The 22,194-nt window shown below is 37.2% G+C and overlaps 1 protein-coding gene across 15 annotated transcripts in view; it reads right to left on the bottom strand.

The window, feature by feature from the left end:
* fhod3a (formin homology 2 domain containing 3a) overlaps nucleotides 1-22,194 on the bottom strand; it is a 247,016-nt gene that overhangs the window by 38,740 nt on the left and 186,082 nt on the right. For 7 of the 15 annotated variants that reach the window (XM_041244725.1, XM_041244726.1, XM_041244727.1 and 4 more), the window contains 7 exons: nucleotides 17,675-17,764; nucleotides 16,126-16,554; nucleotides 14,773-14,847; nucleotides 12,975-13,094; nucleotides 11,653-11,787; nucleotides 10,511-10,561; nucleotides 3,311-3,522 (listed from right to left, as the gene is read on the bottom strand). In XM_041244725.1, coding sequence (XP_041100659.1) covers nucleotides 3,311-3,522; nucleotides 10,511-10,561; nucleotides 11,653-11,787; nucleotides 12,975-13,094; nucleotides 14,773-14,847; nucleotides 16,126-16,554; nucleotides 17,675-17,764 — 1,112 coding nt within the window. The remainder of the gene's footprint in view (nucleotides 1-3,310; nucleotides 3,523-10,510; nucleotides 10,562-11,652; nucleotides 11,788-12,974; nucleotides 13,095-14,772; nucleotides 14,848-16,125; nucleotides 16,555-17,674; nucleotides 17,765-22,194) is intronic. The other 8 variants (XM_041244734.1, XM_041244736.1, XM_041244740.1 and 5 more) reach the window with 4 other exon arrangements.

Genomic DNA, 22,194 nt, shown 5'->3' with positions numbered 1-22,194 from the left:
TATATATATATATATATATATATATATATATATATATATATATATATATATACTTTACAACTGTCAGATGTGCAAGAGATTGTTGAACAATATGCTTTAGTAAATTAAATTACGTTATTGCAATGTACCAATACAAGTTGATTTATTTGTTTTATTAAAATATTGTTAAAACTATTTTGTAGCCTGTATGAGATACAGTGCCTACTGAAGTCTACACCCCCTTGAAATTTTTTCACATTTTGTTGTGTCAGTGCTTCTGAGTTCCATGCATTTAAATTATGATTTTTTTCCACTTATCTACACATATTACTCCACACTGTTAAGGGGAAAAAAACTTTTATTGAGAAAAAGATTATATATTAAAGTTTATAAGTCTCCACCCCCCTGAGTTAATACTTGGTAGAAGCACCTTTGGCAGCAATTACAGCTGTGAGTCTGTTGGGATAGGTCTCTACCAACTTTGCACATCTAGATTTGACAATATTTGACCATTCTTCTTTACAAAACTGTCCAAGCTCTGTCAAGTTCCTTAGACAGCAATCTTCAAGTAATGCCACAGATTTTCGCTTGAATTTAGGTCAGGGTTCTGACTGGGCCACTCAAGGACATTTACCTTTTTGTTCCTTGGTCACTCCAGTGTAGCTTTGGCTGTGTGCTTTGGGTCGTTGTCATGCTGAAAGGTGAACTTCTGTCCCAGTTTCAGCTCTCTTGCAGAGGGCAGCAGGTTTTCCTCAAGGACTTTTCTGTGCTCCATTCATTTTCCCTTCTAAACTGACAAGTGCCCCAGTCCTTGCCGATGAGAAACATCCCCATAACATGATGCTGCCACCATCATGCTTCACAGTAGGGATGGTGCTATTTGGGTGATGTGCTGTGTTGGGTTTGCATTTAGGCCAAAAAGTTGCATTTTAGTTTTATCAGACCACAAAACTTTTTGCCACATGGCTACAGAATCTCCTGAGTGTTTTTTTGCATACTTTAAATGGGATTCAAGGTGGGCTTTCTTGAGTAAAATACAGGCCAGACTTGTGGAGTGCTTGGGATATTGTTGTCACATGCACACTTTTACCAGTCTAGGCCATAAAAGTTTGTAGCTCCTACAAAGTTGCCATTGGTAGCCTCTTTGATCAGTTTCCTTCTTGCTCGGTCATCCAGTTTAGAGGGACGGCCTGATCTAGGCAGGTCTTGGTAGTGCCATACATCTGTCACATCTTAATAGTCATCTTGACCGTGCTCCAAGGGATATTCAAGGACTTTGATATTTTTTATACCCATTCCCTGATCTGTGCCTTTCAACAACTTTGTCCTGGAATTCTTTTGAAAGCGCCATGGTGCTCATGGTTGAGTCTTTGCTTTGAAATGCACTACCCAACAGAATTAACCTACAGGAACAACTGAATTTATCCTGAAATCATGTGAATCACTACAATTTAACAACGGTAGAGGCCACTTAACTTGGTGTGCAATTTTGAAGGCGATTGGTTACACCTGAGCTAATTTAGGATTGCTATTACAAGGGGGTGGACACTTATCCAACCAAGCTATTTCAGTTTTTATTTTTTATTAATTTTCTACAAATTTCTAGAATATGTTTTTCACTTGGAAGTTGTGGGGTAGGATGTGCCAGCAATTTATTGTTTTGAATTACTGCCACAGAAGTTTATTTGGCACTTTAAATTAGCCATACAAGGGATGCAATGTTTTGTTATACTTGTTTGTAACATATTTTATTTCAGATAGAATAATCATTATGCATACCCCAGCTACAGAAACTGCTCCCCTCCCACTTTTAAAACCAAAGTTACACCTCTGGTCATGGCCCAGGCTGACTACCGGCAGGAATTAGATCCAGCGACAGAAAGCATGTACACTTCCAAACTCCTCCACCAAACAGGATTCTGCATTCTTTTTATACATGTAGCCAATTCGCATCAATTACCTCGTTAGGGAATAACCACACCTGTAATTGCTGGCAGGGACAGATTTAACTCCATTCCTGCCAACTTTACATTCCCACACACACACTATTTACAAGCATGTAGGAGGCACCATAACTATAGCTGTAGCTATTGGTTTTATTTTCCCATTATTTATACCCATTATATCCAAAGCGCTCAATATAAAGATGTTGTGTTATAATTACAAAGAAAACATTTTATGTAAAACGTTATTTTTCTTTTGAAAAAATGGATTTCCACTTTCCAACTCAAAATGATACTGAATTTTTTTTTTCTAATTCTGTAAAAGGCCAGCATGTTTCTCTAACTGCTTTTATTAAAGAGAGTCCTGTTTTCAATCATAGAGTCACTTGTCGAAACAGAAAAACCTTTGCTGACAGAATGATCATATGCAATAGAAAGGCTAGGAGCCGCAGTTCTTAATATTTCTTATTTTAGAGAGAGAGAGAGAGAGAGAGAGAGAGAGAGAGAGAGAGAGAGAGAGAGAGAGAGAGAGAGAGAGAGAGAGAGAGAGAGAGGGATCATGTGTGTGTGTGTGTGTGTGTGTGTGTGTGTGTGTGTGTGTGTGTGTGTGTGTGATGGAGACTATAATCCAGTGTAAAATGCCACTATTTAAACAGGGGTAAAAACAATAATGCTTTAATTGCAGTGGAGGTGCATGCACCTTGGACATGCACAGTAATTAACTGCAACAGCAATGGCAGTTACTATGATTGTAAATATTCCAGCACAGTGACATTCAGTTCCAGTTCCAGTGCAGCTAAAACTATAATTACAGTAAAAGCACTAGTTTTGTGTCCCAATTTAATGCCCATTTGCTGTGGTTGGATTGAAACTGATTTTAATATGTGGAAAATAGCAGTGTGGTGGTAATAATGGTGATCTACAGTAGTTGGCAGATTGCTAATAACTGCAACACAGTAAAGAACCTACAGATCTCTGTGGGCTTTGTGGAGTTGATAAACAACTTGCTGTACCTACAGCTGACATTATGGGCTTACACAGCAGAAAAAGTAATTGATAATGGTAAGCAAGCTGAACAACCATGTTTTAAACAGAGTACAATAATATCACATTAGAATAGTCCATACAGCTCTGGCTTCTGCTATCTATAAACATGATAATAAAGTACCGTTAATGCTATCTAAGGGCGAGATATTACATTGCAATTGTTTTATCTTAGTAACTTAAATATCTATAAAAGTGACTCTGTGTTGAATTCCAATTAGGTTATCATCAATTTATGATCTTTCCCATTGTTATTTATTCCAAAATTCACTAATAAACAGGTGAAGGAATAGCTCTTGATTGATAAAACAAAAACAAACCCCCCAAAAAAAAACTCTTGTTACCTTCTGCCTGTTTTGGGAATTTGTAGGGAGTGGATGGCGTCTCTGGCTCTTCCGGGGACTCAGCTGAGGAGGGGGTGACACACCTGGGGACAGGTGAGGTGGACGCAGTGTGAGGGCTCAGGCTGAGGGTCAGCTCGCTCCGCCCCCTTGGCACTGTGCGGCTCCTTTCCTTCTCGTACTCCTCTGCTGCTAACCTTTCCACATTCTTGTACCTGAAAAGGCAAGTCCCATTTCCTCAGTGTAGTGAACTGAAACTCACATAGAAAGAAAGTCCACTTTGCCAGCCAATGTTCTAAAGGAAATCTACAGATATTCCCTTCACGCTTTCACCCTGCACACAAATCACCGAACTGTTTGATAATGACTGTCTGATGCTACTGCATGTCCTCAGTCACTGCAATCAATAAAAGCCTCCACTGCCTGACAGTTCCAATAGAAATCTATCTGCAGTAATGCAAGAGTTCTGAACTTCTGGAGTAAAGCACCCTGCACCTTATTAAAATGCACTCCCAATTGGGTAATTTCCCCCTTCTTGTCTTCAGGGTTTATATGGGAACCATCACTCATTCCAAGCAGTTTCTTTTTAATAAGCACCTAATTCTCCAGGATCTTCCATTAGATTTCAAGAGAATTCCCTCTTGGAAACAATGCACTGATCAATACACATAAGTTCCTGTCAGGGATATTTGACCTGCACTATACTGCACACCGAGACTAACTCTGTTCTCCCATTCTCCCGTCTGGAACGGAAACTTTTATTTTTATCCACATTCTTAAAAAAACGGTCTCTGCCTCCAAAAGCTTTCCCTGATATCCAATCATCTCAGCCTTTACGTCACATAAAGTTTATTCATCAAAGTCTTTTTAGAAGAACAAAGATACATCTGTTTTACATTTAGGCAGACAGTGCTCCTTAACTGTTTATTAAGCCCAGCTACCAATCACATACTCTGCGTTTGTACTTCCCAGATTAAACCCCAAATAACTTGAAATATGAATTTCTTCCAGATGCTTTTTTTTTTGTCCGCATTGCTTATTTTGTCCGCTAATAATAATTGCAATTGTAAAGAAATCAAAGAATCAGACTTCCTATCTACAACCCAATTAAAATCCCTGCAAAAAGGAGAACTTTAAATTTGTATTTCATTTAATTTAACACACAAGCACACCTATATAGATATACAGACACTGATATAATTTACAAAACTAGGGGTATGCTTATCTGGTCCTTACCCAAAGGAAATTACACACCTTACCCTATTATCCACCTTACCCTCTAAACATCTTGATATACAGGGCATAACACCTATAGCTGGCTCTGTATGTCTTAAAGTTATGGTGGCCTGTATTGCACAGATGCTGTCTATTCTGTTGTAGTTTAGTGGCTGCAGTTAATAATACATTAATGCTTTAGAGCAAATGGAACATAAGTTTCATGAATTTTAAGCTATAACTAAATCCTCAGTGCTGGCTATTCAAACTTAGTAATTTAAATTTGCACAAGATATGTTTGAAATTTAAAGGATGGGTGTTACTGATTTTATTTGAATATAGTGAAGAGCACAGCAGACAATCACAATACAGTGCTGTGTCTCAATATGTCTACTTGTGGCTAAAGTGCAAGTACTCTCAATATTGCAACTTGCAGCTTTTGTGCTTTTCATTCTAATCTTTCTTAGGGGCACTGTCTTGATGTCTAGTTCATAACCATCCACATTTTAATGCTGCCCAGCTCAAATAGTTTTTATTGATACCTCCTTAACTCTCTGATGTCTCATACATAAACAGCAGCATGCACATCTGAATTCTGACCTGAACACTCACTCAGCTACTGAAAACTGTGTTGAATCATGTGGTAGTTTTGAGATGTTGAATAGCATATGGTGTTCTTGTTCAGCTTTAGACAAAATCGCTAGATTGGCAGGCACCAGTTTATTTCCATCAACAATAGCTGAGCCCATCAGTTTATAACATGACACTGCAGTGCAAAGAATGTGAGATCGATATGGAAATGCAATAATATTGAAGAGTTATTATCTCTGTGTATGTGGTTTTAGCTTGTTGTTCAATTTCAAGCAAATATATTTTTAAAAACTCGCCGTCTTGAAATATGCGTTACATCTTTGCGCTGATGTAAAACAGAAGGAAGAGATTTTTCCCTTCTTCAGTGGAGTCAGAAACATGAAAGTATTTTACTAAATGGTCAATGAAATTGGTTTGGATTGCACAGCAGCAATGTCACTGTTTGTAAACACTTCAAACATTTCTGCTGTTTAGATCTACACGAGTCATTTAATCCTGTGCATTAGGATACTGAGGTCAGGAACTGCACGCAGTGGCCCTAACCTGCAGGAAGGCATGTTTCAGCAAAGCCCTCATATCACTGCATCTTTAGAAAAACAGTAAAATATTGTTTTGATGGAGACTAATATTGAAGACTCATTGTTTATACCCTGTGTTTGCAAGACCCCCTCAAAATCCTATAGATGCATGTGTGTTTTACACTGCTGTGCTCAGGCTGGACCTGTTGCCATTTGGTAACAGGGTTAGGCATGTGAATATTCAATCAGGTGATGTGTCACTTTTTCCATACCATACAGCCATATAGCTGCTGTGCTACAGGAGTTTGCTGGCAGGCGATCGGAGCGATTTCTCTGAGCTTGAAAGGGACATGACTGTGGGTGTCTTGACTTGTCGGACCATCTGTATTACAGACTGCCACTGCAACCAGGAAATCAATGATTAATCAAGAGCTGATGGGTTTATGTTCGAGCAAAAATGACTGGAGAGGGAGAAAGATGGCTGTAGAGGGTTGCGATCTGAATGGTCTCCACCGATACGCACAAAAATCATGGTACTGAATACAGGTAGTGAGCAAACTGTACCAGCCAGAAGAGTCTGCATGGATTTTAATAGTAACCTTGGACATTACTACATTTAAATGGTTATTTAAAAAAATAAAAATAAATACATTTGGAGACAGTTAAGAGGATTTTACACATTTATTAGTTATTCTTTTACATTATCCCCTTACCCTTTTATCACAAACTCTCTATATTCTGGATGGTTTACTGGGCTGTGGAAATTTCAACTGTAAGAATGTTGTCCCATATGAGCTTCTTATTCCTTAACTCCACTGTAAACCAATGAATCTTTTACTGTTTAGAATCAAATGCAATACAAAGAGGATGTGTGTGGGGGTGCTTTTTTAAATTGTGAGTAGTATGGCAAGCCAAACTATAATTTAGAGATATCTCAAATTAATTTATACAGTAGATATTAGTGGTGGAATCGGCACCCTGATGTTGTATTTGATTATCGTAGAGGCATTTATCAACGATAATCGATGCACTGACATTTCATTTTTTAAATTAAAGAAGAAACATTAGTTTTTTTTTTGTTTTTTTTAACAGAAGATACAATAAATAAAACACTGTTGTGCATAATAGTTAAACAAAAAGTCACAATTTACATTCAAATTTGAACATTTCCGATTATAAAAAAAGAAAAACAAAGGACTTGAGTTTTTAACAAGTGAAAAGAATATGCGTGCGTCCGTATCAGATGTCCCTTTAACATTGTAATAATAATAAAAAAATACTACATTTTAACAAAAGTCATTTCTATCTTAACTATGGTTACTCATTACTGTTAACACTATGTCCAAAAGCAAAGCAAAACATTTGAATTAATCTCATAAATCTAATTTAACTATCGTACTAAATTCAGCTTCTTTTTATATAATATTGCCATATAATCCAAATACAACATGCTTTGAAACAAATGAAGGTAAAAGTCGGTAGAGATTTGACAGATTTGAAAAAAAAAAAAAGTATTGCCTTCATTTTTAAATCAGGAAAACGTCATATGTTGGCTCAGCTGAGGAATATACTGAAGAGATTGATACTCTGTTGCCAGAGTTATAAATCGAGTTTTTGAAAGAGAAACAGAAATTCACCGGTTTCTCGGACCTGGAAAATGATGCTTGGCTGAGGGATTTGTACTTTCTGACAGAAATCACAGGGCACTTGAATGAACTGAATGTGTCACTGTAAGGAAAGGAGAAAACGATCTCTGATATGACCAAACATGTCAGCCACTTTCACTAGAAACTGGATTTGTTCATTGATCACCTGGCAGAGTCTGACAATACCCACTTCCAGCTGATGAAGGCTGATGATGGCAAGTCTGACAACAGGTGCTATGTGGCAGGGCTGAAAGAGCTTCAGACTAAGTTTTCACAGCGTTTCCAGGATTTTGATAGAATGGATCTGCCATTCGCTTTCCTCAAAGATCCCTTCTCTTTTGCTGTCAAGAACGTGAGAAATTTGGAGGAGTTAATGCTATTGAATCACCAGCAATTTCAAAATGACTTACTTTCACTGTAAAACTCTGGTGACACTGCCAAATCAGATATTCTGAGCACCTGGTGTGGCATTCTTCAAGCTAAAGATTATGCTGAAGTCACAGTGGTTGGTGCAAGGATTTTTTCAATGTTTGGGTAAACCTACCTGTTCGAAACCACTTTTTTCACGGTGAATGTCCTTAAATCCAAGTACAGGAGCAGACTGAATGATGCAAATCTGGAAGCACAACTCCACAGTGCCGTGAGTAATACACTTACTCCTGACTTTCAATCACTCATGCAGAGCAAGGGTGCTCAGTTTTCGCACTGACCGGTAATTTCAAGCACTTTTTACCAGAGACAATGGTGACCTTTCGTTTTGTTTTTCTATGAAGTTATATGTAGGCATTTTTGTTTGTTTTAATTGGTTAAGATTAATGCTTTTATTTTTCCCTTGCTGGGAGCAAAATGTACAATTGAATAACCACCTACACTGTTAAATGGGAATAGATTTAACCTGCATTTGTGTGTTATGGCAGCTTTTGGTGGGAATCCATGTACCTTCAAAATATTATTTGCACACTTATGTTTCGTTGGAGTTTTTTTTTTTTTTGAGAAAGGCAGAAGTAATAGGCAGCTAATAAATGTAAATGAAACTCATTTAAATAGTTATATATCTTTGCTGTTGCACAGATTTGTGTTAAGCACTGTTTGAATTCTGTGTGGTTTAATATTGTTGACTGAAAAGATGATAGCAGCGGTATAGAGGTAATGTCTTTGTTCTAAGATTTCCATTTTTTAAATTAAATACAGTAGAATTGTACTACATGCATTGTCCGGTGTGTTTTTGTAAGTTTGTTGATATTGTGTAGGTATTACAACCTGATAATTGAGTTAAAAACTGTTCACTTTTGTTGGTGGTGGCCCACAAGCCATTTTGTGGGCCACCACTGTGGCCCCTGGTTCCATTGAGGTTGCCGACCCCTGATTTAGAGATAACTCAAAATGAACAGGAAGAAATTTGAGGATATCTCTAAATAAGTTCCTGTGAAAATGCTCTATGTTTTGAAGGACTTCCTGTCTGTTTAGAGATATCGCCAAATGAACAAGAAGTTATTTTGAGATATCTCTAAATGATTTAGAGATATCTATAAATAAACATGAAGTAATTTTAAGATGTCTTCAAATTAGAGATATCTTTAAAACCCTAATTTTAAGATATCTCTAAATGACAGTTTGGTGTACCATGTTAGCAAAATCTACATAGTTTCCATATTATTAAATTTCCATATAATGTAAATTAATTTTAGATATCTTAAAAACAATTAAAGATATCTGTAATTCAATTTGAGATATATCAAAATGTTTTACAGATATCTCTAAATATGTCAAGATATCTTAAAATGTAATTTGAGATATCTGTAAATAATAGTTAGGCTTGCCATAGAGTAGAAAACATAACATTTCTCAACCAGGAGAATGCTTTGGCACCTCATGTTTCTAAACTGAAAACAATTATACAGTTATCAGTATAGCTGTAAGATCAGGTTTCATACATCGACCACCCACGATGGTAAGGGACTATACTAAATGTGTTACTATGGGATTAACTACTTTCTTGTGTAAATGATTAACAGCTGATCAATCATCTGTTAACAGGAACAATGTATGCATTATACTGGACTTGTCACCAGAACGGCTCTTTAAATTGTATTTGTGTTAATAATAAAAAAGGTACAGAAGATCAAATATAAATGCTATAAAGCATGAGATACAATATATGTAATAATTTATATACATGCATCAATACCACTGAATACTTTTTTTTTTCTCAGTCTGATTTGTGCTATTCAGTATGGGCTACACTTCAAAGTCCTTCTAATTTGATAGGTCCCTCTTGTAGCCTTTCAAATCCTGCATTTAACCAGGCTGGATAAGCTCAGAATAGGTTCTTATTTACAATGGTGACCTGGGGGGTGGAGGGGTGGGGGAGAGGGAGGGAGGGGGGCAATTGCAGGAACCATCTTATGCAGAGGTCTTCAAAGACAAGCCATAAGTTCATAACTCCCTGCTCACATTGATGCTTGCGTCCTTGATCTGTACACATGTTCTCATTGATTCTGAGTCTCATTCTAGCGCATGAATGAGAGGTGTTAATAGTATTTGACATTGCTGCTGGCTCCACGCCACCTCTCTATTAAAGAGATAATGCGTTTCATTTGGTCTTATCTATTTGGGTATTATTAGTCAAGGGTGGTCTCATCCTGACCATTTAGCCTTGGTCTTTACTGATTTATGGGTAGCACATGTTTATGTAAGATACATGACAATGCATCTAATGCCAAACCCTCCCCAACAATGTTGTGAGTGAACCCACAGCTGGCCAACAATTATGCATCTTTATACGTGTTGCAGAGATACTTTAAGAATAATATTATAAGTAATGTTTCTAAAGAAATTTAAAATGCTAACCAAACCACTAGATTTTTGTATTTACTATTAAAAATCTAGAGCTTGCCTATTAATTTAATCTATTTAAGATAAAGAATAGCTGTTCTTGATATAAGTCTCCACAAATATTAAGACCATTAACAAAATGGGAGTATACATGCATTTACTAAAACATATAAAAGACAAATATGTTAAAGAATATACATATATTGATTGTGTATGGGGCAATAAAGTAACCATTAATGTGTCCAACTCAAGGCTTTGTCCCTTGTTCATTATGTGTTCTCTCAGTTCTAAAATATGTTCTCGTTACCCTCTAAGCCCCACCATCTATATTCCTCTATTATTAAAAATGAAAAAAATGCATATATATTACAAATTAACGTCACAATATAAACACAAACCTCTCCTCTCTGGCATGTTTCTGCTCCTCCCTCTTGTCCATATAGTCCCGACTAAAACAAAAAGAGAAAATATAAAAAAAATAAATAAAATAAATAAAATATATATATATATATATATATATATATATATATATATATATATATATATATATATATATATATATATATATATATATATATGTGTGTGTGTGTGTGTTGTTGTGTGTGTGTGTAAACGGCCAAGCAATTAATTACAGCTATGATGTACCAGGTAAGTATTACTTATTAATAATTCAAATATAGTAAATTATGTGGATTTCACTATAGTTTACCATGATACTGTAAATCTACATAGCAATTTCACAATGTACTCAGAAAGATGTTATTGTGTTTAATAATTATTGTTACTTAACATGCTTGCCAGAGCTATTCCACTATTTATAAGTGCTTGCACTTATTGACCTACAGTATATGTGTCTTGCTCTTCTTTCTTGTCTGGAACTAAGTCAATATACAATAAATCTCAGACAAGACATACTATCAATGTATCCTTGCTGAAACTTTACTGACATTGCTTCAAGATATCAGAGAGGGCCTCTTTTTGTTGCTACAGTATTTAAATGTTGGAGGCTGGGGGCCCTAAAACTAGGTCATTGGGATTCAACAATTAAATAAGGATATGTATTAAACCAATGGCAATAAGTGCCAGCTGTTTTCATTTTGGCAGGTATTATTCATCAGATTATTTAAGAGCCCAGGGCAATCACATCAAAAAAATCAAGATTTAATTAAATACAATTTGAACTGGATAGGATTCCCCCAAACACGGTGGCTACAGTATGTATGACAACCAGTATCGTGTGGCTGTTCTGACAACCTCCTGATACCCTCTCAAACTCTCACACACACACACACACACATACACACACATATATAACACAAATATTGTGACTTGTAATATATAATATATATATATATATATATATATATATATATATATATATATATATATATATATATATATATTTATATATCACGGAGCCATCGGACGGTCACAAACTCCTCTTCAAAAGTTTTTCGGTTTTCTTTTTGGTTAATTCAAAATGTATGTACTCTATGTTCTTTATCATGGTCATAGCACTAGGAGTGCCTCAGTAACCTACTTGAATTTGTTCCTCTCTTCCCGCTCTATTCGCAGTAACCTTTCCTCTCTCTCCTGTCGCCTTCTCTCTCGCTCCGCCGCTAGGGACTCCTGGTGCTGTCGGTAAGAGGAAGTGAGCAGCCCGCCCAGCACTGGTCTGTGAATCAATCAAAAGGTAGGAAATCAGTTCCACTGTGTACTGTGGTAATTAATAGCTAACAATTGGATTTCAAAAGCATTTTGGTGACTTGAAGATTTTTTTGCCGTTGGCATCAGAACAGCTTAGCCAATCACAATTCATTATAATAGGACAGCGAACCTTCAAAGGGAATACAAAAGATAGCTGCTTGTTGTGAGGACAATAGAAATTGTGTTTCACATTCCTGGATGTAGATTAGAATGCAGCATAGATTGCAAGATGGTCCAGGAGTGGTTGTTTTACGAGAAGAGGGAGCTAGACTAAACAGTACCTGCAACAATACAGCACACGCTATTTCATGCTTGTTGCAAGCATGCTAAAGGTTCACTTCACATACGTGATTCATTAGGAGCCTTCCTAAAAATCTGGCTAAGATCGACAAGCCTCCACTAGAGAACAAATACATTTCCACACATGGACCATCGAAAAACATTAATTTGAATATTTGAATATTTTGAATATTTTAAATTGTCTCATTAACTGTATTTTCAATTTGTTTTTCTTGAGCCTTCAATCTACACTTTATAAAGATTGGGGTCTGCAGGTCCTAAAACTAGGTCACTGAGATTCAACAGTTAAAAAAGGATATATAGTTAACCAATGAATACAGCAGATCGGTGAGGTTTAATTCAAATAAGGGATGTGTGATGTTCACAACACCATGTGGCTTTAATGTTTTTTCTGGTACATTAACAATTAATACTTGTCACATTAGGTGCAATGTAACTGTAAAGAAACTTTAAAACAGAAAGAATGCAGTCAACCAATTATACTTTAGTTTTAAATACTGCATGGACTGTAGGAGGATTCATATGATTTGGAGGCTTTTCTTTTAATAACAGTAAACACGTTCTAACTTGGAGGGCTTTAATACCTTGACACGTGGGGCTCCCGTCTTTGCCTCCCATTTGAGACATCTACAAACAAGGTAATTTGAGATGGTGTGTACTTTCACTGATGGCTTTAACTACTGTAATATATGATCAATGTTTCTGGTCCCCTTTCCTGTCTTACCAGCCTACCGAAGAGGTACTGTAGTGCTGTCATACTACTGTGAATACTGCTACTGAGAAAGCAGTTCTAGGAAACAGCTCTTGCACACCCATTCTGCAAATTACTCTTACTAAGCCGCTGAATCAGCACACCTGTCTGTTTTGGAGTCCGGGGAGGGTGACACGGACTTTCCATAGTGGGAGGTGGGCGTCGTGGGAGCACTCAGTGTGGGGTAGGACCTGCTGCTGGTGTAAGGGCTGCTGCTGCCATATCTGAGGTATGAATGAGCAAGCAGAGAGAGAGAGAGAGAGAGAGAGAGAGAGAGAGAGAGAGAGAGAGAGAGAGAGAGAGGAGAGAGAGAGAGAGAGAGAGAGAGAGAGAGAGAGAGAGAGGGTGAATAACGGTCAGTCTTCAAGCCAGCATGCTGCACATAACACAGGGCGATAGAGCATCCACAACACAATGTACAAAAACAACACACTGATGACAGCCATTTGAGCACTGCATCAAGCTTCAGGGAGTGGCAACAAGCAAAGGTACAAATATGTTTTTTTTTAAAGGAGGCTACATTAAGAGGTGTGCATAAACCATGAAGATATTTTCGTGGAATTCTTATTTATAAAATATTTGTCGCACTGGAGAATAATAAAATTAGGATGAACCCAATGACATGATCATACTATGCTGTGAAAAACATGAAGGTTATTAACTGAAATTGTGGAAATTTAATTTGGTAACTAAAAAAGCATGTTGAATATTACAATAAACTCCAATGTTTGCCTTTGCTAGTCATGGATATTTCTAGTCATGTTTCATGAATGCTGCAGACATTGGGGATGTCCATCTTCCTTCCAGTAAGAAACTGGAAATTATATGCATAACATCTGGACATGGGGTTCAGAAAACTATTTTCAACTTTATTTCCACCCATCATACACGATGCAAAGGAATTAACACCATCAACAACTCTCAATCCAAGTAATTTATCGTTACAAATATTAGGGTTGATACAGTATTTCACTTGCAATATCCCGTATTCTATAATGGTAATCATCCATCTCTTGTGTGTATTACTCCTGCAGCCTTGAATGTTACAGTTTAATCTTCTGACTGTATGTGCAAATCATTTTTTGTCTGCATTTCAGGTTAATATACATGTATTATCAAAGGGACTGATTTAAGAGAATACGCCTCTATTAGTACATCTGTGAGAAGCGACTCCTACTGTGTGAGAACGCACAGCAAACAATGAAAGCCCTGTAAGTATACAGTAGTTATACTGAGACAGATGGTCAGCAAGGGCTACTGCAGGTGTCTTCATATTTTGGCAAGTGCTGCCAAGTTCTTCTTCCAAGAATTCTAATGGAAGGTCACCATGCAATCATGCACATTTTTTCTTTTACCACTGAGTTTGATCTAAAATGAATAAGTGTCCTAGCATCCTAAACACCACACATTGCACAATGATCACAGCTGCAATCTGCAGAACCTCTAAATTGTCCCACGCAGAACTTTTGCTAGTGATTTATAAACAAAAAAGATGAACATAGCCCTTACATGAAAATTCTTGCCTGAAACAGTGAATGTATATTAAAACATTTAAGTTGAAAGCATTGCAAGCCTGTACGTGCGGAAGTCACAAACAACTCAGAGTATGACACACACCACAGGGACCACGTTGTGTGTACACGCTTATAATATATATATATATATATATATATAATATATATATATATATATATATATAGTCTACCAAATAACCTAAAGCACTATGATGATCAAAAGATTAGCAACAGTCAACAAAAGTCTAAAGCACAAGGCAGCCCATTGCTTTGTTAGGCCAAACCATATCAGGCCTGTGGACAGATAGCGATCAAAAACCTACGATGTTGCACACTGTTCCAGTAGGAACATAACATTTATAGAACCACATTTTACAGGTCAGCCTACCTGCTGGAGGAGTACCTGGATGAATAGGGCTCATTGGAATCTGAATATTTGCTTGAGCAGGTAGCATCTGCTTGACTGTGATGTAGAGAGAAAGAGTAGGAAACAGAGACATGGAAAATACACCAGAGTAAAGGAATGAGAAACATAACAGATCTTTGAAAGCACCAAGCTTAAAAATGTAACTGATCTAGAAAATGGAATTACACAGTGCCAAAATGATATCAGTTGTTTATCTAGAAATGAGTGCCCTACTTTTTGGAGGGGGCTTTTAGAATACAAGAGTTATGGCTCTCTTTCCCCAGTCAGAAATGAAAAGGCACAGATCACTGGCATTGTAGAAAACATAACAGTTGTTGCTGAGAATGAGAATGTGCGGTTGATGTAGAATTTCTAAGATGGGCCGCTGAAGTTTTGAACCAAAGCACGAAAGCTTCAATAAACATTTTAAAGCAATACAAACCACAAGTTAACAACAAAGCAATGCAGTGTTAATGTTATGTCTGACAATGTATACAAGGAACTTATGGCATGCATTGTTAGTAAGCTAATTCAACAAATATATAAGGGGACACAGTGAAATAATCTTCCAAGCTTGCCTCTTTTATAAAGTGGAACTGAAAGTTAAAAACACACAGTGTTACTTCAGAATCCAAATTCTCTCAAAGTTTGCTTTAAATCTAGTAAAGACCAAAGGCAATGTAATCAGTCTGATTTCTCGCCAAGATGAGTATGGCTTTTTATTTTATTTTAAAAGAGATACAAAAACCACTGTGGTCTTCTAATGCTCTACTGGGGCAACCTTGGTAAATGCAAGTTATGGTCGGGTCAGTTGGTTCAACTACAACATAAGATGAAAAGCACAAGTTCATTTTCTTATTTCTTGTATTTTTATTGGTACTTTGGAGGCTAAACCATCACTTAAACAGTCCTCTGTTTTTCTTTTCACTAGAAAGTTCTGCACAACCACAATGAAAGAAAGACAAATGAGCAATAAACTATAGGAGGTCACACAGGACTGTAAAATGGTAAATGTAACTTTCCAGCAGCTGGGATAAAAAAAGAATGACACCCAACACTAATATTTGGCAGCTTTTTTGTGAACCCCAGAATAGAACTAATGCATTCTATTAGAAGACAGCACTACTTCTAGAAAGACCTTGTATAAGAACTACAACTAAAAAGTTACTTCTATAATCACATCTACTCAGCCACCTAAGTTAGTTCAACACCTGTGTTAAGTGTAAATCAAGTTGTGGTTATTTTTGCACAGCAAACACCTGTGCCCTTGTTGAAACGGGGTGTGATTAAAGAGTTGTTTAGATTTTAGTGGCAGTGGTTAACTCTAGTGTCTACCTGTTGGACCTCATTGCTTCAGCCTCTGTTTCCTTGACTGTAGAGGGAGGAGGTTCATCAAAGTCGTAAGAGAAAAGATGGAAGGGAGAATGAGGGAGGTAGGGCAGTTTCTCCACAGTTGGAGACACAGCCGGGGTGATATTGGCGGAAGAACCCTGGGAACCAGTTCTGGAAGTGGTGGTCAGCGACTTTCGGTTGGCTAACAATGAGAACAGCACAGAGGGTGGTGGCGACACAAACAGGTGAGAGGAGTTGGGAGGGTCGGTGGAGCCTGTTGCCCTGGGTGAGGAGGTCCGAGAGTTCTTTGCTGTAGGGTTGTTCAGAGGCCTATCTTCTTTATTAGTTGGTATGAAGTTGGCTATGTATTTAGGAGAGCAAATGCTATTGGCTTGTTCTACGTTGTCTGTTGCTGGAGATTGTGAAACCACACTGAAATTGAAGATGAAGGAGGGATTGAAAGGTGGTGGAAAAGAGTGGCACCAGGACATCAATAGTAAAATAGAGAAACAAAGCTTTAAGGTAGATTTACATAAATGAAGACTAAAATCAGGCTCATATTCCTTGTTGACCAACCTACATATCATAAACATGGAAAATGAAGCATTTTGTCTATTACTTAGACCAGAAAATTTCAAAGATATAATAAAATTTGTAAGAGAGAACTTGGAGCATTAGTTATTTTACTGAATTACCAAACACCACCAGCCTGATCAATTGAACTAAAGCATCAAACAGATATCTTTTTTTTTGTTTGTTTTCTCTTATTCTGCCATCTTTGTTTTGTGCAGAACTGCACTCCACAACAGACCCAGATCTGAATATGATGATCTGTCATGATCAAGATACAGGTGTCAAAATATAAAATCATGACATTTATGTCAAGGCACTGGACCCTTTGTGCATGTGGGGAGGTTTTTATGATGAACGCTGAAGGGCTCTAAAAATCCATTCTATTTTGAGAAAGCCATTTGAAACATGTGCAACTGTGTCTGGAAGTGTTCCAGGCTAAATCTGTAGGCAGTCAGACTGCTGCATTAAAAGCGGTGCAGGTGCCTTTCTGAAATATAACAGTCTTGAACTATGTCCTGTTCAGTTTCTGCTGTTGATACACAATAATACATTCCTACATAGTGACCACTGTTTGGTTGCATAACAGCAATACTGTTTCTGACACGCTTACAAGCTTTTTCCATCTATTCACATTTGATAAATGCTAAAGTAAATCAATGTGATGTGGTGGTGATTTGGGGGAGGGGCAGCCAGGACTAAATGGAAAATGTTTCCATTAGTTTAAATAAAGGAAAGAACAAGGCTTGAAAATGAGCTTGTATTAAAACTGACAGGGGAACAAAGCATGAAGACGGATACAGTACACAAATCGATATACGAGTGGGTATGTCTGCGAATGATACTCTGGCACATTGTAGCAAGAGGAAAGGCAAAAAGGAAAATGAAGGACGATGGACAGGTAAATGGGATTAGGGCGTTGGAGGGTCAGGTCGGGCTGCTCGGCTGTGCTTGGGTTTTAAGGTACATTGTATCCTAGTACCTGTGTTTGACCTGTCTAGATGGCTCTTCCTCACCCTCATCCTCAGTATTAGGCTCTGTGATTGGTTGTTCCTCTTCCTCCTCTTCCTCTCTGTGATTAAAAGGGGGTGGGACCAACAGAGGGGAGGGGAGACAGAAACCGTGCAAGACAGCATGAAAAGAGAAACTACCCAAAAGAAATGTAACAGGAATGGAAAAAATGACAAAGACATGAATACAGAGCAGAGGGACTGGTGATAATGTGACAAAGAAACAGATCGGAGTGTCTCTTGAATATGATCAAACTATTATTCAAAATAAAACAATATTATTGGACTTGCCCCAATTGTTACTTTCCCTAGATGATTATGGAGTGAATATACTGTGCTTCTTTATTCCATATTTGTTTTAAAAAGAATAGGTTTTAATTCATAGACAGTCGAACAGGCATTATAATATAAATGCACGTGAATAGGAGACATATAGAATTATTGTTTGGTGTTTAGCAGGCTTGTACAGTATTGTGGGAGTCTATATATCCTGCTCCAGAAGTACTACACAACTTTAGCATGTGATCAATCCCATTGCCACAAATGAGTATATTTCAGACTCATTCAAAACGCTTACAGTTGTTTACTATGGTCAAAGCTCCTAAGATCTCAAGAAACCATCGCCAAATTCACAAATCACTAAAACAGCTTTGTTTGATCCTTAACACTTTATTACTTTCTTTTTTACTTCCTAAACGCAGATGGTAAATCCCAGTTCCCAGCCAAACTGTAAATACTGGAGATTATAAAGCTATAATGATCAATAACAGAAGCTATAACTATCCAAAAAAAAAAAAACCCAAAAAACAATGGCATACACATTTCCTATTTTTTTTTATTAAACTGTATTTGCAATATAAATTTACAAATAGGTTACCAGAATGGATTACATATTTGTAATAATAAGCCTTGCTGACCTGCCAGGTAATTCTGGTAATTTCCTATGTTTTCAATTATATTGCTTAAACCTGCTGCAAAGACCTCAGGCAATCACTTCTATTAGGGTGAACAACTATTACCTCAGAATATCCCCTCAATAGATTAGAAAAGGAGGCAAACAGTCAGGTGTTTGGCTGGCTGCCAGCTGAGAGACAGGCACAGACCCCATGCTGTCAGTAAATGTGTCTATCAGCATTATTAGCCTCTGTGCTATTTATGTGGTGGTGGCTGTCAGGAACTATCAACTGCTCCTGCTTTTCATTATTGACATTAAAGAGCAGTGCTTCAAAGGGGGCACAGTTCCTGTCATGTGTGTGATATGCTGTATTAAAACAAGCAGCCCAGCATTTGACCGCTCAGATGTTACAGGCCTCAGGGATAGAAAGCAGAGAAGGGTAGACTGAAATCATTATGACCAGTAGGTTTGACCTGGTTGAATTTCACATATATCTCAATAGATTTGTAATAGATTATTATTATTTTAGCTAGCATTCATACAGTGAAAAGTTTGCACTTGTTGTCAGTACAAGGACACGTGGTAATGGTACAAAAGTAGATACAACTGTAAGCCCTCCTGAATTAACCTACTGTATTATTTATGGGTCTCTAGCTGTTTAACTCTAGCTGTGGATCTCCCTTCTATACAATCGGAGTAGTCTGCTGTTTTGAATTGAGTTATTTTTCCTCGTCCTGCATATAGGTTTGGTGTTGATAGAGTTAATGTCTTGAATAAATTGACTGAATGATACTCAGAAATATATTACTGTGGTGTTTGCAAAGTTTTAGCTAAATAATCTCCAAAGTTGGTCCAAAAAGGCACTCAAATAACAGACCAATTTAATTTATTATTCTGGTACCAGTAATAAAGCATTTTGTTTTCCTGTGCAACTTAACATGTTGTATTTTTCTATTGCCTGTGATTTGCCTAAGGTAGTTAAAAAAATAAAACATTTACTGTCCCAGCATGTTTAAAAATGAAAACCACCTAGTGCGACTCTCCTTAATGGTTTATTATAAAATAATCCTCCAGTTTATACCCCATTAACACCATGGCAGGGGTCAGCTCAAGTGAAATGTGCTGAATGAGAGCTGCAGACCCCTGAGGCCGTAGGCTTTCCAGAGTTCCAGAAGTCACCTTTTGGTTCACTCACTGATCCAAAGCTTTTCAATTACATTATAAACACATTTAAATAAAGTAAATACCTACTCTTAAAATATTTTTGACAATGCAATGCAGCAGCTAACTCTTACAGATGGTCCCAGTAAGCATCATGTGAATCAACCTCCCAACTGCTCAGCAGCTTGTGTGTTAAGCTTTTTAGGGTTTGGCTGTCCTGCTAAAAACACAGAGTGATTTCTATTGAAGGTTACACATTATAAGTAATGATTAATAATGAAATTCTGCAGGGAGGTTGACTTTAACAAATGTTCAGTGTAACTGCCCTTTTGCCAAAAAGCTGCATGTAGACAAAGACGTAATTGTCCACTACTTCAGAGAGTCAGAGTCAATATTGGGATGATCTAGGACTGCCACCAGAGAAAACCACAAGGACCAAGTTAATGCAGTATGTACCCTATCTGAGGACCGATTTCTTCGCTGCAACTGCTTTAGTCCTTGGCATCAACTAATCAGCAATGTAGTGTTTTCACTGTATGATAATTTTCCCAAAGCTAAGTTGCATCACTAAGTATTCAAAAGTGACATTAAAGACAAAAAAAATACATGTTGCTTTAAGAGTGTACAGTAATTTATGACCATTTCAGTAACATGATTGCTAGCACACTGTAGTAACTCGTTACGGTGTAACTGTTTGGAACATACAGTCGTTATAAGGTCGTAATACTGTTACCAGTAGGTAATTATTTTAACATTACTGTGTATCTATTTAGTGGCAGTCATATTTTGTGCTTTACCATGTTTATAAAGTTACATATTTGTATTTATAATTATTAATTAACCCCTGTAGGATACTGCTAGATGATCATGTATGGCTGGACCCTGTAAATTTAACTTTGAAATGTACATATGTGGTTGCACAGAATACTGAGCAGTTACCAAATTAAGATGTAATTATCTAGCAGCTTCACGATTTACACTGAACTTACTCAGTGATTATTATTATGAACCTCAATACTAATTTAGGATTCATTATTGTAACGTAATAGAATGCACTTTTGCTGACTGAAGCACTTGTCATTATTGCACAGCTATCAAAAGTCTGCCAACTTTGATGATAAACTGTACTTAGAGTCCAAAGTCTTTAACTCACTTTGCTGAGACTACAGTAATTTCTTATAATTTTTTATGGTGGGTGTTGATGCATACGCATACCATACCAGCTGGTCCCCATTCTGTTTATTGTACATTAGTTCCATTTGGTTTGTCTACTTTAAAAATCAAGAGAACGGGTGGCTAGCACTGGATAACTTTCATTTCTAGCTGGCTGGCACAACCTCACCTCTGGTTTGTATTTACTGAACGTTGTTTCTATCTGATGGCAATAATTAAAACAGGATATGGTTGATGGAACCCCATTCTCTTGCAATCAGGACCACTCTCTGAAGCTAAGGAGGGAATGGAGATGGAGACTGAATTACCCTCCCTCTACTGGGTGGTCCTTACAGAGTAGGATGTTGGGGCAGTGTCGGTAAGCTCATATTGCAGCAGTCTGTGTCTGTGCTGTACATAGATAAACACAGGACATCAGTCCTTCCTGTTGTCAATCTGGTGACGTGTACAAACAGTGTACATCTAACCTGCTTGGATAAATACATTAATCAGTACATGGAAACAATATATTAGTAGCTCTGAAGGTGAAGTCTCTCTTGTGTTGTGCAGTAAGATGTGCTGTTTTTTTGGATGAAAAGTTAAATCCTGGCGCATGTACAGTACTGTCTATTTCGTGGACATTAAGAACCAATTCCACTCTTTCAAAGCTAAATTATTCTACCTTGGCTAAATCTTCCCTACCCAGTCCAATACTCAAAAATAACCCTTCAGAGCATTAGTAGTATTATCAAGGAACAGCACACCCCTCAAGAGCAAGATATTCCATGTCAGTGGATCTATTTTGTTAAAATATCTTCAATATTATATTAACGGCAGTACAGCTGGTTGTGCCCATTTTAACAACCACAGCAAGAACAGATCTGAAGAAGACAGGCAATCAACAGATATGTGAAATGTAATCTTTAATCCAATAACCAGAAATTGGAACTGAAATAGCTGTAAAATCCCATGTGCAGCAGTGGACTGTTCTTTATAAAGTAAGATTTATAATTAGGGTTATGCTTTGCAGGTTATGCTGTGGTCAGCTGGAACAATTTCCTTGTCATTATAAGAACAAGATGAAAAATTGCAATATTATTTTCTGGTAGATGCATATTTTCCTTGCCAAATCCTATATCTCTGGCAAGTCTAACATGGCACTTTAAAGTCTCAGTAGGTTTCAAAGAATTCACAGTCTTGAACACAGCACTTTATTTTCTTCTATCAAACCAAACACATATGTATGCAATATTCAATTCATACCATGTTAACCTGGGGTAGGTT

Source organism: Polyodon spathula, chromosome 3, assembly GCF_017654505.1.
Source record: "Polyodon spathula isolate WHYD16114869_AA chromosome 3, ASM1765450v1, whole genome shotgun sequence".
Classification (NCBI taxonomy): Eukaryota; Metazoa; Chordata; class Actinopteri; order Acipenseriformes; family Polyodontidae; genus Polyodon; species Polyodon spathula.
The sequence above is the reverse complement of the archived record's forward strand: the minus strand, read 5'-3'. Positions and strand labels throughout refer to the sequence as shown.